The sequence below is a fragment of the Mustela lutreola genome, chromosome 3, assembly GCF_030435805.1.
Source record: "Mustela lutreola isolate mMusLut2 chromosome 3, mMusLut2.pri, whole genome shotgun sequence".
NCBI lineage: Eukaryota > Metazoa > Chordata > Mammalia > Carnivora > Mustelidae > Mustela > Mustela lutreola.
In genome coordinates this window covers 188,768,334-188,788,228 of record NC_081292.1, presented here as the reverse complement: position 1 = coordinate 188,788,228, position 19,895 = coordinate 188,768,334, and the positions used below count along the sequence as shown (strand labels likewise).

Genomic DNA, 19,895 nt, shown 5'->3' with positions numbered 1-19,895 from the left:
ACACACACATATATATGTATTTGTGCATGTGTGACTATACATGTATATAAAAATACATCTATCTATATTATAGTTATATGGAGATACTATATATGTATATACACACACATAGCCTCCGTTTTATTATCTATTTATGAGCCTAGATTTCTGTATCTCCCTTTGATCTCCTAATTTGTCTTTTGCTTTGGTTCTGGGCATGTGTCAGTGTTTATTTTTCTTTTAAAAACTTTGAAAAACATAAGACCTGTTCACCCATACGGATTTATTATTTTAATCATTTTACAGAAAACTGATTCTGTAACCTAACATACAGAGCAATGTTTTACATACTACGATTTTTCTCTTCCATCACAGAATTCAGTTTTGAAGCAAAAAATATAGAAACAGTTACTAGGTATGCTTTCACACCACGCAAGTCAGAGAGACATGGTCATTGTTTGCTTCATATTAAAAAGCAAGCAAGCAAACAAACAAACAAACAAAAAACCTTGGTCCTACTTGCAGAAATACAAGCTATGGTGAAACCTGAGCAGTGATTCTATTCAATCAGGGTCTACACTGCCATTACTCTACCTTACGTACATGGTAAAAGAATAGAAACAAATGTATAAAATAAATCTACAAACATATGTAAAATGCCACCAAGATGCCTTCCCTAAGCCTTTATCTTTGAAGTAAGAATGCTAATTTTAGAACGAAAGCCCTAAGCCTCATGTGGTTCCTGAGTCTGGAAGCCAGGCTGACTCTCCACAGGGGCTTCACACCTCCGCTGTTTTGACAGCACATGTTTCACTTCTGTTTCACACACTGACAGAGAGACCCAGTCGTGCTCTAGCGACTGAGCTACCAAAAACACTATTAGCACGAATCTGCCCTTTTCTTAGAAGTTCAAGTTCTCAAGCAAACAATGAGTAGGTCTTTTAATTATTTTTTAAAGCCCCAGAATATATCCTTTAAAGTAGATCTTAGCCATTTAAAATAAGTCATCAAAATATCCTCATGGCAAGTTCAGCACGTGAGGAGAAGTGAAAAAAATAGACTTTGTGTTGTTTCTGCTTATTTAGAACTAAGTATGAAATATCTAGGCATTCAAATCCCAGGCTTTTTTGTGTAATGTGGATTTAAAAGGAAGCAATGATTAATGAGTTTCAGATACAGTACAAAAGTAATCTCTGGGGAAACACATTCTTAGCTGAATTGGTAGCTCTCCCCAGCAGGGACATTTGAATACTTTGAGAAAAACTAAGAAATTAAGAAATGAACAAAAATGAATAGGATTTGCTTGGCACCACTGGGAGACCTTGGCTTTAACTCAGTATTTAAAACCAACTAAATTGGTTTTGTTGCTCAGCTCATGTTCTTTTTTTTTTTTTTTTTCCCTCCCTAAAAGTCATCCAAAGGTTTTTTGGTGTGTGTTTGTTTTGTTTTGTTTTCCTAAGGTTTCACCACCTTAGCAGGGAAGTAAAAAAAATTATTTTTAAAAATACTGAATCTACATTTAATGACATACAGCCAAATATAAATGCATGTGGATATCATTGCTACAGGACATTGTTATCCCTATGCTAGGAAATAAATACACTCTGAACAATTAAACCCTAATAGAGGTCCCTACGTATTCACACGGAGTTGCATTTTTAATTAAATGTTTGAACTTTAGTTCCCAAGCGTTCACAAAGCAAAAATATAGTATCATTCTCTGCTGATTTGGAAGGGTTAATGTCATCTCCTCACTTGTTCGAAGGAAGAAAGTTGAACACTAAGAAAAAGTGACTCATGCTTTCCCTTAGAACTTTTCCAGGAGTTAAGCAGCAGATAGGTATTATAAGCGATAAAAGAAAAGAAAAAGAGGGGAAAAAAAAAAAACCTAAGAAAATTCTTCTTTCATTTCAGAATTGAAAATCCACTACAAGAGGTGTTAGGTGATTTATCTAAGGTACAAGTGGGATGAGAATACAAATCTTCTGGTTGCTAGTGAGATTAGGCTTTTTTAAAATCAAATATATCTGTCAATGAAGAACCAATAAAGAGCACAGCTTACATAGATGTGGCAATGATCAACCAAAAAACTTAATACTCTAAAATACTTTTACTCCACTGAGAACAATCTAAAGAAGGGAGAAACGGGAAGGGAATTAACATCTATTTTGGCTAATCACTATTCTAGGCAATGCGTGCATTTTTTCCATTCAATTCTCATTTTCAGATGAGGAAACTGATGGATAGCACTTAACTGTTTTGACATTTCCCTCGTCAGTAGTAGTGTTAGTATGAAATTTCAAATTTATCAGGTTTCAAAGCTCAGGGTTTTTTCTACTTTTTTTAGAATGTTGGGAAAAGAAGAGAGTATGTTGAAACATTTCTGCATTTACAAACATACCTTCTCGGGGTCCACAGTCTCTCATGGTTCATCTCCCTCTATGAGTTCTCCCCCTTTGGATTTCCTTCCCTTCCCCTATGGTCCACCGTGCGGTTGCTTATGTTCCACATCTGAGTGAAAGGTAATTGCCTTTCTTTACTCAACTTACTTCACTTAACAGAATTCCCTCCAGTACCACCCGTGTCAGTGCCAAGGGTGGGTATTCACTGTTTCTGAACGGCTGAATGATATGCAGAGGGGAGGAGTGTAACAGGGTGGGTGTAACACTCCCTGTATACCAGGAAGGGTATAACAGGCTGATGGTATTGAGGAGGGCATGTGCTGTGATGAGCACGGGGTGTTATACTTAACTAATGAATCACTGAACACTACATCAAAAACTACTTATGTACTATACAGTGGCTAACAGAACACCATTTAAACACACACACACACACACACACACACACACACACACCCCTTCTCACCCAGAACACACAGGCTAGATTTCAGTTGTGAAAATAAATCCATATTCTCAAGCAAAAGTTATATTTTGGGATCAAGAAACTTTCAATCATTTCATTTCTGAGCTCTAGTTTTGTTACTTTGTCAAACTCCCAAACTATTGTGACTTTAAGCCCAAATGTAGGATATATCTTCGATACAACAAAGGCACTTAATTCTCTGTAACTGTTTTACAATTTTTTAATGGGTGAAAGGTAACTCAGAGAGCTATAAATGGCAACAGAGTGGCTCTTATACAAACATCATAGACATGTATTGATTTTCCACTGTTTGCCCCTTGCATCTCTCTGATTTTATAGCATTTTTTTCAAAGAATTTTCTCCATAGCACAAACTCAGTGGTTTAAGTAGTCATTTGCAATTATAATTAGATACATTTTTTTTCAGGAAGAAAACCATTTGGGGCCTGTCATTTAATATTTATCTATACACGTGAAATTTAGAAACACACTCTAGTTTGGGAGCTTTTATTTCTATTAATTTGAGGAATGTATATTACTATTTATTTCTTCTTTAAAAATCTAAGATTTTATGATTCAGAAGGAATATGCTTCAAGTCTTCTCTGGTCCTGAACATCTCTTAGTCATATTTAAATGGATTAAAATGTAAATGAGCTGAAAATTTACACTAAGTCTCTCCCTGATTTAAATATAAATCAGACATCAACATTGACATGAGATGGCTCAACAAATATTATTAAGTTTTAAGTATTTTTCAGTATTTTCATTTAATAATGAACAAAATCTAAAGTAAGAAGCCACTGTGCATTGTAATACAAATTAAATACATAAAACAATTGGATAGCTACTTAAATTATGCAAATGGTTTTCAATGAAATCACAAAGGAGTTGATGACCTATATATTGTGACCTCTGATGTATTTATTTTACACAAATGGTATTTAGATTCTCTTAATTTTTAAGAGGCATTTGAACCAAGACACTAATTCTTGATTCACCCCTTTTCCCTGAGCACCATAGGCCTGCATTTGAAGCATGATACAATTTTAATTGCAAAGATTTATCATTATGACATGTAATTTCTAACTACATGAAATGACAATGTAATGCATAGGTGTGAAATTCAGCCACACATTCACTATGTGAAAAGTGACAGCAATAACATAGGCTGTTTCCCTGCTTCATTTCATTTTTCTAGCCATGCTATATAAAAGATATATCTAGAGATATGTCAGGGTCTCTTTCATTATCTGTTCCATACTTTCCTTGCAAAACGTACTAAACTGTATTCTTTGAGCGACACTATAAAAGCTCAAGTCACATTTCATCATATTTTGTAGGTAACTCGTAAATGTGGATTACAATTGAGTTATACATGAATTCCAGAATTTATTTTGTTCATTTTCTTTTAATTAATAAATGAAAATGCATACCTAAGCATATAGAGACTGACATATAGCTTTTCAAAAATCTTTAAAATTGTTACTTCCCTCTAGTTCCTTGAGTAAAATCATACATCTGGAATAATATAATAGAAAGATCACTAGACTAAGACAAAGACAAGAAGCTCATCTTGACAGAACACAGAACACACAACTTCTAGAGCTAAACCAAAACAAAATAAAGCACACGCCAAATACAGTTATTTATCTGTTCTTTTAAATTCTAGTATTAATAAAGAAAAGGTCATGAGGTCAATATCCAGTTAGAATATTTTATTTAATTCTGCTCCTGTACTTTCCCATTTCAGTTTCTATCTATAGGAATAAACATACATATCCTCACAAAATACTTTTTAATATCACAATAATTCAACCTACTTGTGCAATATGAATCCTTTTAGAGTCATTTAACTCCTTAGGTAAACTATCTGCACTAAACCAATTCTCATTAAGAAAAAAAATGGTAGGACTGCACTGTAAAGGTGATATCTGGATCGTAGGAGTCATTTCAGAGATTCTCAACTAATTAGAATATAGCAGAAGATGAAAAAAGTTCCGCGTCATGACCTCCTTCCTTTTCATAATCCCTATAACATGGTGAGACAAGGAAAATCTGGAATTACACTACCTAGCTTCAACTCTGAACTCCATGAATCACTGCGTGCTCTCTGGCATGTTACCCATCATTTTGAAACTGCGGTTCTTTATCTTCAAAAGGAAATAACTACAGTAACCTACTAAATGGGGTTACTATAAAGGTGAAGAGAGATCAGGTTTGTAAATAATTGGCTTCTATATGGTAAATGCTTATTAATTATGGATATTAAGAGTAGTAGTACTACATACATTCTGGGCTTTATTATGCTATATGTATTTTCTGTTTTCTAGATTTATTATGCTAAAAGGAGTAGAGGTAAAGTCATTAAAACAAAAGGAATACAGATTAAAAGAATTCTAGTAATACATTTAGTTTAAAAGCTAGAATTTATAGGAGTGCTTGAGTGGCTTAGTCTTGTTTTGGGCTCAGATCATGATCTCAGGGTCCTGGGATCAAGTGCCCCTCTACCCACCCACTGAGCTCTGCTCTCAGAAGGGAATCTGCTTGAGGAGTCTCTCTTTCTCTCCCTCTGCCTCATCCTCCATGCTCACTTGCTTTCTCCCTAAAATAAACAAATAAATCTTTTTAAAAAGCCTAGAATTTATAAAAGGATTTTTCATTGAACATCACCAGATACATAATTTAGACAATATAGAACCACCCCACTAAATATTAAAGCAAATTGTTTAGAGAATTTGATCACATTAAAATTAAAATATATTCTTTATTTTATCAATAGTTGCCAGAATATGCCCATTAAATATGTCATTAAATATATAATTAAAGTTTGAAGTGCCTTTATTTCATAGTAATCAAAAATGCTTTTCTGATACCAGCTTTTTTCAACATTATTGATACTGCAAATTAAACCTCTAATTTGCATCTCAGAGCAAATGAAATTGGATAATTTGAATGGTTTTAGAAGAAAGAAATGTTATGGTTCAGTGTTTTTCTTTACTTTTCTCAGTAAATATTTATCAAAATTCTTATGGTTGTTATGATCAATAACCCGAAACAACTTGACTTAACCTGTAAGAAAATTATAGCCAAGAAATATAAAATATATGTCAGAGAGTAGATCAAAAAGTATTAAAAGTAGGGGAAGGGAAAATATTATGAGAGCTACAATAACAGAGAATAGCACTGTGTTGAACGTCTAGGTAGACTGGCAAAGAAGATACAAGTGAAAACCTTCTTTAACCTCTAATATCCTATGACAGTTGTAAACTCTAGTTGATGTCTATTACTAAGAGAGCAAAGTTTAAAGGAAATTCCTAGAATAAACATTCTTTTTCTTTTATTGCTTTGGAACTATAGTGGAGTCACTAAATCAGATAACTCTCAGAAACAACAACAGAAAAAAAAATAGTAATTCAAATTTCCATGTTAGCTTATTACATCAAAAGGTGTTGAGCCATGGAAATTTATACTTATTTATTCCCTGATAGATACAGATGAATGGAAAATTCCATTAATCATTTATGAAAAATTGGCCATTTCTATTATAACTTGTACAAGAATAGTTATTTTCTAGAAAGTTAATAAGAGGTTTGTTGTACCTCTATTCTCTTTATGTATTACTATATTTTATCAATTCTAAGATGCATTTTTCATTTTTAATACCTCTAAAATCTTGATTCATCATACAATCTTTTACATTTCTGTTGGGCTTTCACTTTTTCTCTTCGTGTGGCCTACAAACAATGACTAATAAATATTTCTTAAAATTGACGGTGACTTAGATTTGATGAAATATGGCAGACATCTATTTGATAAAACATTCCATAGAGGAATTTCTTTTGTGACTTATTTATTATTAAATAAATATTGTGTTATGTATATGAACTTTCAGTGTGGGATGGAGAATACTAAAGACAGGGGCATTGTTTATGCCAGAAAGAATCCTCAATAGACTTCTCAAAATAGTTTCTCTGCTAAAAAAAAAAAAAAAATCATTATTCTGTCCTAATCGTTAAGTCTTTCAATGAAGTCATTTAAGAAATAGACACTGGGGCCAATCAATAACTAGATACTTATATATTGTGGGAATGAAGATAACAGTAAAAACCTCATTTTTTTAAAAGTCACATTTCTGACAAATGGAAAATCCGTTCTAATAACCATAACTTAAAGCACATTAAGAAGCAATGCAGCTTATTCAAATATAAGATCTGGTCAGGTCCCAAATCATAAATGACATATTGTGTATCTTACAATTTGATTATATAGGCCTAACATGATTTCAACGATCATAAAAATAGGCTGTTTCTATTATTCTTACCAAAAGCATACTTCTCAAATAACAAATGAATGATATATTCATTGCAGGAACTGCATTTAATGCTATTTCTATAACTTACAATTTAACTTTCACAACCATCTTACAAACAGAGCGTTCCCATTACACTCGTTTAAAGATGAAGAAACTGAGGTTTAGAAAGTTGAATCTGAGGATCCGAAGGGAGGGAGTCTCAATTCAGAGCTGATGCTCTGATTCTTTATGATATTCTGCATGTAAATATCCTTGCCTACAGCCCTGTGTTCATTAAAACATGCTGTCCTAAAACAGAACTACCCTATGACCCAGCAATTGCACTACTGGGTATTTACCCTAAAGATACAAACGTAGTGATCTGAAGGGGCATGTGCACCCAAATGTTTATAGCAGCAATGTCTACAATAGCCAAACTATGGAAAGAGCTTAGATGTCCATCAACAGATGAATGGATAAAGAAGATGTGGTATATATACACAATGGAATACTATGCAGCCATCAAAAGAAATGAAATCGTGCCATTTTGCGACGACGTGGATGGAACTAGAGGGTATCATGCTTAGCGAAGTAAGTCAAAAGGAGAAAGACAACTATCATATGATCTCCCTGATATGAGGAAGTGGAGATGCAACATGGGGGGTTAAGGGGGTAGGAGAAGAATCAATGAAACAAGATGGGATGGGAGGGAGACAAACCATAAGTGACTCTTAATCTCACAAAACAGACTGAGGGCTGCTGGGGGGAGGGCGTTTGGGAGAAGGGGAGTGGGGTTATGGACATTGGGGAGGGTATGTGTTTTGGTGAGTGCTGTGAAGTGTGTAAACCTGGCGATTCACAGACCTTACCCCTGGGGATAAAAATATATGTTTATAAAAATAAAATAAAAAAAATAAAATAAATGCATATACTATAAATAAGAAAAAAAATTAAAAATAAATTTAAAAAACAAAATAAAACATGCTGTCCTTGATGGATAAGGAAGATGTGGCCCATATACACTATGGAGTATTATGCCTCCATCAGAAAGGATGAATACCCAACTTTTGTAGCAACATGGACAGGACTGGAAGAGATTATACTGAGTGAAATAAGTCAAGCAGAGAGAGTCAATTACCATATGGTTTCACTTATTTGTGGAGCATAACAAATAGCATGGAGGGCAAGGGGAGATGGAGAGGAGAAGGAAGTTGAGGGGAATTGGAAGGGGAGGTGAACCATGAGAGACTATGGACTCTGAAAAACAATCTGAGGGTTTTGAAGGGGCAGGTGGGGGGTGGGAGGTTGGGGGAACCAGGTGGTGGGTATTGGAGAGGGCACGGATTGCATGGAGCACTGGGTGTGGTACAAAAACAATGAATACTGTTATGCTGAAAAAATAAATAAATAAATAAATAAATAAATATATAAATATATAAATAGATAAAAACATGCTGTCCTTTTAGTACTGCACTGTCTAATATGATCACTAATATCTTTAATATTGATCACCTCATGTGGACATTTAAATTAAAACAAATTAAAAGTAGAAATGTGTTTTTTCCAAACTGGCCACATTTCAAGTTCAGTCACATTTGGCTACTCAGTTGTGTCACAGAATTGAGTATTTCCATCATCACAGAAAGTTCTAATAGACAACTGATGCTTTTGAAGGTAAAACAGATTAAAAAGGAGGCTGTTGACCCCAAGGAGATGCTTGACTATAAATAATATAATAACTGGGAAAAATACTTTCCCAATGCTTTCACATTGTGGTTGGTAGGTAAATATTTGTCAGAAATATAATATTTACTGAGAGAAGACAAGTAGGTAGAGATAATTTAGAATAACTCATATCTCAGCACAGTGTCTTGAATATCCAAGTGGAAAAAAACAAAGCTAACAAATATTTGAATTGACATCACTTTCCAAAAGAATCCTGAACTTTTCACCCGTAAAATTGAGCCTATTAATAAACATGAGTTATGACTAAAAATTGATTTTTATTCTTATTGCTTAATTTATTTTTTAAATATTTTATTTATTTATTTATTTGAGAGCAAGAGCGAGAAAGCATGTGAGAGAGAACACAAGCAGGGGGACGGGCAGAGAGAGAAGTAGACTCCCTGCTGAGCAGAGAGCCAGACAAGGGGCTTGATCCCAGGACTCTGGGATCATGACCTCAGCTAAAGGCAGGTGTTAGCTGCTTAACCTACTGAGCCACCAAAGCACCCCAGTAACCTTGATTTTTAAAAAGCCATAGTTGAATGTCAGTGGCTATAGAATTAGTTAATAGATCTGATACTTTAAATCAAATCCAGTATATACAATATTTGCCATTTTGTGTGTGTGATTGTATTTTATTGTCACCTTAACACAATTTTTCATAGATACATTCATGATGTATTGAAGTATACAACAATTAAAATCAGAAAATTATTTCTAAAATACAACCTTAAGAGCTTCTGTTTAAAGTTTGGATTATTATTCCTATAGCCAATTTAGTATTTCACAGAGTATAGTCTCACCTGAAGAAACTATCCTAACATTTCTTAAGAGTGACACAGGAGACGGCGCCTGGGTGGCTCATTGGGTTAAGCCTCAGCTTTCGGCTCAGGTCATGATCTCGGAGTCCTGGGATCGAGGCCCACATCGGGGTCTCTACTTCGCAGGGAACCTTCTTCCTCCTCCCTCTCTCTGCCTGCCTCTCTGCCTACTTGTGTCAAATAAATAAATAAAATCCTAAAAAAAAAAAAAAAGAATTACACAAGAGGAAGAGATGGAAAATAGATCTAAATTCTAGAACAACATGCCCTTATTAGCCACAAGACTTTAGGTCTGGTTTCTTAGACATAAAATTACAATAAAGATACTTTCCAGGTCAGCCTGAAGAGGCTATGTGTGAAACAAAGAAAAGGAAGCTGAAAGCACTTATAAAGTATAAAACTCCATAACAGTAGGAGATATTATAATAATCATGCTTTCAGTAACATCTGAAGACAACAATGTGTATCCTCATTTCTACCTCTGACTGAGAGTTTTAGGGTCTGCCAAGCTTGGAGCTGTCTCTTCTAGCTTAACTATCTATCTTTATCTCTACCTCTATATGATAAATATATCTCTATCAGAATTACTTTATTACCTATATTTTATATATCTACATCTATAGGTGGATAGGTGATAGACAATTTGCCAACTCTTTACGGATGAATGTCTGCCGCACCAACAAAGATAATGTCCTGGGATGGGGGGGGGGAGGCAGATATTCTGATGTCTTCACCGCTTTCCTTGAAGTGAAATTATGGACTCATGGTGATCACTATCAATTTCCCTTATTGCATTTAGGACCCTGACGAGCAAAAATTCTCCTCCACTTTCTAAATGTCATAAGCAAACAAGCACATTTTCCCAACAAATGAGGTTCAAAAAGGGAGTTTTTTGACCTTGCATGTTTTCTTTCCTTAGAATATGTATGTTTTCTCTCATAGGAAAGGGAATCTGCAGTTCTCGAACTATCATAGGGACAACAAAGAATGATGACAGAAGTTTGAAGTCTCAAGTAGGGAATTTTCCTGAAAGACTTCCACAATCCTAGCTTTCTCCCAATATTTTTCCTAAAGATGCTATAGGGATTAATAAGAATGTAGTTCAGAGAATGGGATACCTTCGGGATCCCTAAATGGGACAGAAATCAACAACAGGGTTGCTTTTTTCTGACCTCAGCAGATTATCCTAGTATTCACAAATAAAAATGTGCAAGCTAAAGGGGAAGGAATAATTCCATTCCCTGAAAATCCCACTGTCTCATGCCTTATTTCTCCAGTAACAGTATCCTTTCTAATGAGTGGAACATCAGGAAAAGAAATTCCCATTTTACGTTCATTCAATTCCATAAATTCACTCATCAGTTCTCCAAAGCTAAGAACGAGTCCTAGAAATAGGTTGCAATGGCCATTCTAACTGAGCTCATATTTAAAATACTTACTTTCAAATATATTTCTGTTTTACTTGTACACCAAAATCCATCATTATAATTTCCCTTCTTCTAGTTAATACACACTATCTGACATGGCAAGCAAACAATCTTCTTTGAAAACATTGATCAGAGTATCATTTTTAGAAACTGTGGACCTGATCTAAAAATTGATGCCTTCATAAGAATGTGCCACTCTTCACTGATTACATCTGTCTCACAGTGTTTTCACTATAGGTTAGTTTTGATCAAATCATTTTCCAAGTAATTTATCGTTAAGCTAGGAGTATTCTTGGAATCATTTTTTTCCCTTCAGATATCCATGATACGCTTAGTAGTTCTTCTCATGTAAATATTAGCAGTTACCTTTGGCAAACATTGTATTTAACAACAACTTCTGAACTAGGCTAGCTGAACTCACTCAAACATGACTGAGACCTTTCACAGAACAGTTGAAGAATGCTTAGCAACTCTAGTGTCAGAAAACAAACTCAGAATGAATGTCTCTTGTCTAGGTCAAGGCAAATGTCAGGGCCAATGAAGGGTGAAACATGATGATAGAGATTTGAAATGAAGGGCTGGGGTAACAGGTGCTTGGCATGGGCACTGAAAGACGGGCGAGAAGTGCTACAAAGTACTAAGGACAGCGATCACACTGAGAGGGGACAAAGAAAAGCCTCAGGCTTCTCCCTGCCAGAGAAAAATAGAGCCTGTACATAAAATAGCTTCAAAGTGGCATCTGAAGAGACATTGAAATTTGGAGCATCTTTTTGTCTAAACAAGTCTCTTTTCAAGGCCCCAGTGAAGCAACAGGAGCCTATTTGAATATGCAGAAACAGGTACAATTGTTTTGTCAGTGAGTTGGCACAAAGAAAAGCGAGGGACAAAACAATACAAGGAAAGATGAGGGTTTCCTAAGCAAATGCTATGTGAGAGGTGTTGTGATTGACAAGTTCTCTACTTTTATTTTTTTAATGTCTGTAATAACATCCTGAGGTGGGATTTTCTTCTCAATTTTAAAGATGAAGACTAAGTCTCATAAGAACACTCAGATTATAAGTGGTGATCTGACATTTGAATAGATTTTTGTTTTTTTTCTGATTCCACACCCAGGGTCTTTGACATACACTGACTTGATTACAGATGGCCTGTCCATTTCAATGTTAGGTCATTTACTTGACTGTCACTGAATAATGCTGAAGGGGTTTGAGAAATTTAAATATTGTTACATCAGATGTTCTATCTCCTGATCTAAGCATTTTATTTCATTTTTAGTCTACCAGAACTCAGTAAACTTAATATATCCTTCCCTTATTAATGAGGGCTCCCAAAAATAACTTTAGCATTTTAATTTTGTTTAAAATGTTTGCTTCTCCACATATCAAATAATAATCTAATCAAGATGATCCAGTACACAGTTAACGAAATAATTAAAAATAGCTGTAAAACATTAAATAAGAGCTCTAATACATGAATGTGTTGGTCTGAAAATATGGAGAGTATTTGGGAAAATTTGGAAAACATAAATTGCATACTGGTATTACCTAAAATTTCACTTATTCAAAAGAGATATTCTAATAATTCATAAAATAGAAATTCAAATATTTAAGGTGAAATTTTATAAGAAAAATGTACATGTTTATGTAGTAAATATATATACAGGTTATCATCATTATAAATAGAATATGAATAATAGAATAGATATGAACCTAGGTATTTCTCAAAGATTCCTTCATTTCTACAATATCACATATAGATGAAATTGTACAATATTATCAAGATGAGGCAGTTTTATAAATTCTAGAAAGGAGAAAATAATAGTGTTTTTTGTTATTCTTCTTCTTTGATTTTTTTGTTTTTTGAGTTTTTTTGCCCCATATAATGAAACAACTTTTAAGATTTTGGACAGACAGGTAACTAAATAAGTAGAAGCTGGTAGACTTCAAGTTGTAAATATATTAGCTGTTGGTTTGAATTTATAATAGGGATATTTGATTAAGAAGGATATGATAAAAACAAACAAACAAAGAAACAGCAGAGCCCCATCATGGGAGTGATTAATAAAACCACAGCCATGTACAAGTGACCTTAGCAAAGGAAGTAATGAATTCTCTCCAGTTCTGTAGTCCTATCATTCTCAATGGGTTCAAGATGATTATGTGCCTGAAGGGCACATTGATGGAAATATGGCTCTCCTCTGACCAGAAAAGGATGACCCAACTGAACACAGCACCTAGGGATTGCCAGGACAAGTTCTTTACTTCCTTTTACATTGTGTGGCATATCCCTGGCCTCGGGACCTGCCTCTTCTCCACTCTGTTCCACCTCACTGACAATGAACCAGGCAAATGTGAGCAGCAGCAGTAAAACAAGTTTTCCAGAACTTATGAGTATGTTTCTTGTCTTTGGGCACAACAAGAATGAAAGTAGCTAGGTAAGATCTATAGTAATAATTATAGTCCAAGGAATATCTTTGGGTGAGCATCAAGCTAATTAATAAGAATATGTAAGGTTGAAGATAATTTATGTCTGTGTTAAGTGGTATCCAACCATTAGCCCTTATATATGACAGTCCTCAAGTTAATCAAACCCCTTTAACACAAAGGTAGAGTTTACAGGAGGTAAATGTAATTTAAAAAAAAGAAGTTATATTATACTAAAGTCAATGCAGCAAAAAAGATTTTAGGAGAAACAAAAATTTTACATATATATTGAATATATGTGTGTGTGTGTGTGAAATCATAATCTCATCATTTGTTACAATCTGCATACTTCTTACCCCCACAAATAGTACTTGTTATTTACCTTGTTGAAAGTGTTTAAAAATAAAATATTGCTTAAAAGGAAAAATGACCGTGATTATTATTGTCCTTTTTGTGGTTTACCATTATGCAAAGTTGGTACCAAGCCAAATGGCAATACAGAAGAAAGTTTACTCCCAGCATCTTGCTAATCTCCAAGCTCTTTAATACCCACATGTTTCCATCCATGAAACATCCATGAATGGAAACTCATAGTATGCTCTTTTCATTTTCACCCCAACCTAAGGAGTATTTCTCATCATTCAGTCACAAATTCATCTCCTCTCTGTCCCATTCCTTCCCTTCTCTCTAGGAAATGATAAATGAATAAAAATTATTCAGGTCAAGTAAATGAAGACGTTAACTAGATATCATTTCTCGGTAACATAACTTGAATTAAAAACAGAACAGTGTTTCTCAAACTTTTGTGGCCATGAGAATCATTGGAGGGATCCTTAAAATACATATTGATGGGCCCCACCACAAGAGTTGCTGGTCCATTAGGTCACAGGTAAAGCCCCCAAATTTGCATTTCTACCAATACTCAGGTGATACTGATACAGTTGGTTCTTTAAGAACTGAGTTAATAATTTATTTTATTTTATTATTTTATTTTATTTTACTTTTTTATTTTATTTTATTTATTTTTAAGAATGAAGTTAAACATTTTAATTCACTAGGACAGTTAAATAGTGAGGTATCTGACTACTCAGCAGGTTTTCTATTCCCCTTCATATTATATAAGACAGCCCTAAAGTTAGGGCTAACCCTGTAGCCCTACACTTAATATTACCCTAAAACTGTTTTAAATTTTTATCCGCTTGCTTTGCATAGCATATAAACAAACAAGATAGAACAATTACCTTTCCAAAATATGAAAACAATCTTATCTGAAGTGAATTGCAATGTTTGCTGGTTATTTTACCAGGTTACCTAGAACAATTGGCTCTTTAAGATACAACTATCAAGCAAATTTCTTCCCCAATTCCGCTATGTACAGTGAACTCTTACCCTTCCCCATGTATTCTAATACACAAATAGAATCATGCTTATTGTGTGAGTTCTGATATTCAAAATTGGAGTTAACAGTATTGATTTTAATCACCTAGAGTAAGATCAATGATGCTGGGATGATGTTCAATTGTAATTCTCAGCCACCTGATAAATATGTTAAGATATCTGGACAATTTCTAAGTTGCTTAGATTTTCCACCGTTTATTTTATTGCACTTTTGTTTATGTTCAAAAATAAATTAATAATATCTCTTGAACAAATGCATTTTCTGTTCTGAACAATCAATTCATTCCTTAGCCACTTATTAGTTACTTAGCCACTTATTAGTTAGTTAGTCACTTATTTTATATACACACACACACACACACACATACACAAATTATTATAAGATTTTCTTGCAGAATAGGGAATAATGTTCTTGAAATTACAGTGTTGTATTCTGGTATGACACAAGCTGTCATGATCTTAAGCAATAATGGTGTGAGCTCACTCAATAAATAAGGTATGCTTAAATGGGCATAATTTTGATTAAATAACTTCAAAATATTTGAGTAGTACTAATGTTAGATGTAAAAATAAATAAGTGAGCTCTTTAAAGATTGATTATTTTGGGATGAAAAGATTATTTAAATAGCAAATATTATCGAATAGTAACATAACTCAAATATTGTAAAAAGTTTAAAATGTATTCATTTTTTCTTTACTATAAATAGATGATGATCATTTAATAAACCATAATTATTCCTATGTAAATTTTAACCAGATTATATTATTTTTAGACTCTTCACTTTAATCATTCAATTTTTCTCTATCCATTCCATTTCTAAAATTCTTCCTATCATTATTTTCATGCAAGTAGCAATTTAGTCAAAAACTCTGCTCTTTAGTAAGGAAACTATCTTTGGAAGAAAAGAACAAAAAAGTAAAATGTTAATGGAGGAATCTACAAATTCTGAATAATTTTCATTTACCGTTATGCCATCAATTCTACAGCAATCATATCCAAAATAAATAACATAATCAGCATTTCTTTCTTCATCCAAAATATCCAATTTTAGCTTACATGTCTGGCTAACAATGAAGCTATTTCTATTTCTAACTTAAAATGATGCAATTTCTAACTTGAAATATCTTATACCCACTATAAATTAAAGAAACAAATAATTTTAGTAACCTGACAATATCAATGTTATTTTTACTTAGTATTTTGAGGCAATATCTCTAAAAATTATAATTTTTAATGTCAAGAAACATTACCACTGAGTGGACTCAAACACACATAAAATCGCTATGTCTTTTGATGCAAAATATAGATGATATTAATTTAGGCTAAATTAATAGTTTAAACTCCTTTATCCCACTGTGAGATGATAATTAATTACTAATTAGCACTACTTGATTACAGGCACACATAGCAAAACTCTTGATTAGAAACCTTGTACCAAACCTCCTATGATAGCCTATATGAGCTATGAACTATATGGACTGAAAGGTTATCTGCAAGATTGCCAGGACCAGCTTTCAAAACAAATTTCCACAAAGTGCTGTGTTTTTTTGTTTTTGTTTTTTTGCAGCAAGTTGGTAATTTGAGGTTGTCAGCAATTACCTTTTTCCAATCTTAAGGGGGAAAAACCAATAATAATATTGAAATGTTTTAAGAAAGAATTTCTGATGACATTTAGTGAGTTACTGAATAAGATAAATCAAAACTAAATTAATAAATCAAGGTACATTTTCCAAAAAAAAAAAGGAACTGTGCAAAAAACTAGATTAGTTTAACTAGATATAAAGCCTGTGTATTTACTGAGCTCTAACGAAAGTGAAGGTTATGGTGTTATTTATTGCAGAGATTTGATGATACGGTCCACTGTTCACCTGAGACCACCAAACAGAGCATTCTTAAACCTGCTTCCTATCTCAGTTTTCAGTCACTGAGCATTTCCTCAGAGTGTACTTCTGTTCAGCTGAGATACAGTATTACGGTATCTTTCAGACTACACTTAGCAATATCTGTAAATAAAAGCAAGGGCATCACAAGGCATTATTTCCCATGAAATGAATAAAGACTAGATACTTAAATGCTTTATGGTGTTCCTCAGTATAACACACACCACAGTAACCATACACACATATGTGTATGTTTATTGCATTTAAGTTGATAATGAGAGCGTATTTCCAATTTTGTATGTTTTCCTTACCTGTCAAGTTCTTCAGTCCAAGTTCTTGAAGTCCAAAGTTCCCATCTTTTCTATAGTTTAAAAATACTGCCAAGGCATATCGATCCTCATACAGTTTTGTCCCACGGATAATGCGCAAGTTCTCCAGCGGCAGGTAACGAAACTGATTAAGGGCCACTAACACATAGCCTGTGACTTCTCGAATAGACTGAAAAGACAAAAACAATTGCCTTTGTTAAAAAAAAAAATAGTGATTATTTGTCAGTACATTAATTTCCCCATTATATTGTAAATAGTTACCTTGATAATATAAGAAAACAAAAGGTTACATTCTCATTTGAAGTATGAATTGTATTCTTTAAAAAAGTCATGAATGTGGTTATAGTAAAATAATGGATTTCATTTATAAAACATTCTTCATAACTAGAATCTGAATATAATTAAAGGAATAGATATCTCATTTTCAACAGACTAAAATGAGGTAAGAACACCTAGATATCCAAAGTTTTTATAAGAAGCAAGCTTATCACAAGTAAAACAAAGCTGCATCAGTCTGTAGACCACAGGACATATTTTAAACTGCTATACTGATGTTTAAAGCTATCATTAGCAAAGACAGTTAGCATATATGTCTCAGGGAAACACAAATATAATAAACAATATGCATTAAAGACTGATAATAACCTCTAATTTAATTACAACAAAAAAATTTTAAAAATTTTATTTATTTCAGAGCAGAGAGAGATTGAGAACAGGGGGACGGGGAGGAGGAGGAAGAAGCAGACTCCCTGCTGAGCAGGGAGCCCCTCGCCTCCCTCCTGATGCTCAGTCCTAGAACCCTGAGATCAGGACCGGAGCTGAAAGCAGACATCTAAGCAGCTGCGCAACCCAGCACCCCTACCTACAACCACAATTTTTATTTTTACTATTTATTGTTTAACATAGCATAAATTAATTACTTGAAAGTTTATAGTACCTTTTAAAGAAAATCACAAAGAAAGCCCTTAGGTTTCATTTAAAGTTAGTTTTTCAGTAAAATAACCTACATTGTGACAGCTATGAACAGCATGTATTAAGGTTTTAAAAAATTAAATATAAATAAGTATATAATGTATAAATATATAAAATTGAATATATAACATATAAATATATTAAACACAAAAATATACAAATATTTAGATATATATAAAATGCAGAGGTGGTAAAATGTTTTATGTTCTTTTAATGTCAATTTCATGTCTTTATAGACCTCTTAATTTCGATGTTCCTGTGTTCAATCCTTGGTACTGTCTTTTCTATCTACTCTCATTCCCTTTGTGACCTTATCTAGTTTCAAGGTTGATGATCTCCAAACTCTTACTTCCAACCTGTCCCCTAAACTCCAGATTCCTATCTAACTGCCTACCCCACATCTTCACCTGAATGCTACTAGACTTCTCAGATACTCCTACGCATATCTGAATACGCATCTTCCTTGCCTCAACCTTCCAACAGCCTTTTTCATCTCAGTTGTGGTCAATCCATCCTTATTATTTTGGCCAAAGTCTTGGGGTCATTCTTGACTCCTCTCTTGCACACCACATCCAATCCATCCTATTTGTTCTACCTTTAAAATGATCAGCAATTCAATCACCTCTTATATCAACCACTGCTATCATCTGAGCCATCATCATTCCCTTATCAAGATCACTGCTATAGGTCTCCCTATTTCTAATTCTTTTGATTCCTTATTATGTATTCTCAGTTAAGGCTGGACCTGATATTTTTATTTATTTATTTATTTATTTTTATTTTTTAAGTAGGCTCCATGCACAGCATGGAGTTCAATGTGCAATACTTGAATGGATGACCCTGAGACTGAAACCTGAGCTGAGATTAAGAGTTTAAGAGTCTATGCTTTAGCCAACTGAGCCACCCAGATGCCCTTGGACCTGTTTTTATTTTTTTTTTAAGATTTTATTTATTTGACACAGAGCAAGCGAGAGAGAGAGACACAGAGCAAGCATAAGCAGGGGAGAAGCAGTCTCCTTACTAAGCAAGGTGCCTGATGTTGGGCTCGATCCCAGGATCCTGGGATAATTACATGAGTCAAAGGCAGACATTTAATGGACTGAGCCACCCAGGTGTCCCGATCGTTTTTTTTTTTTTTTTTTTTTTTAAAGATTTCATTTGTTTATTTGACAGAGAGAGACAGAGAGGTCACAAGTAGGCAGAGAGGCAGGTAGAGAGAGAGGGAGAAGCAGGCTCCCCGCCAAGGAGAGAGCCCGATGTGGGGCTCGATCCCAGGACCCTGGGATCATAACCTGGGCCGAAGGCAGAGGCTTAACCCACTGAGCCACCCAGGCGCCCCCCGATCGTTTTTAAATGTAAATCAAACCATGACACTCCAAATCTTAAAGCCCTGAAACATCTCCCAAGTCACTTAAAATAACAGACAAAATTCTTTCACGAATGAGTCCAAATCTATCTGTTCTGCCTAATGCTACAACAACTAGCCACATGTGGCTATTGAGTAATTGCAATGTAAAGTTGTTGTGAACTGAAATGTGCTATTTTAAAGATTCCATGTTGAAATCATATTTTAGATAAATTGAGCTATATAAAATGCATTATTAAAGTTCATTTTAGGGACACCTGGGTGGCTTAGTGGGTTAAGCCTCTGCCTTCAACTCAGGTCATGATCTCAGGTCCTGGGATCGAGCCCCACATCTGGCTCTCTGCTCAGCAGGGAGCCTGCTTCCCCCACCCTCCACCTGCCTTTTTGCCTAGTTGTGATCTTTGTCAAATAAATAAAT

The 19,895-nt window shown here is 34.2% G+C and overlaps 1 protein-coding gene across 1 annotated transcript in view; it reads right to left on the bottom strand.

Moving 5' to 3' along the window:
• ERBB4 (erb-b2 receptor tyrosine kinase 4) overlaps positions 1–19,895 on the bottom strand; it is a 1,180,328-nt gene that overhangs the window by 528,457 nt on the left and 631,976 nt on the right. Inside the window, exon 3 of the mRNA XM_059168147.1 lies at positions 17,122–17,308. Within this exon, the coding sequence (XP_059024130.1) occupies positions 17,122–17,308 (187 nt within the window). The remainder of the gene's footprint in view (positions 1–17,121; positions 17,309–19,895) is intronic.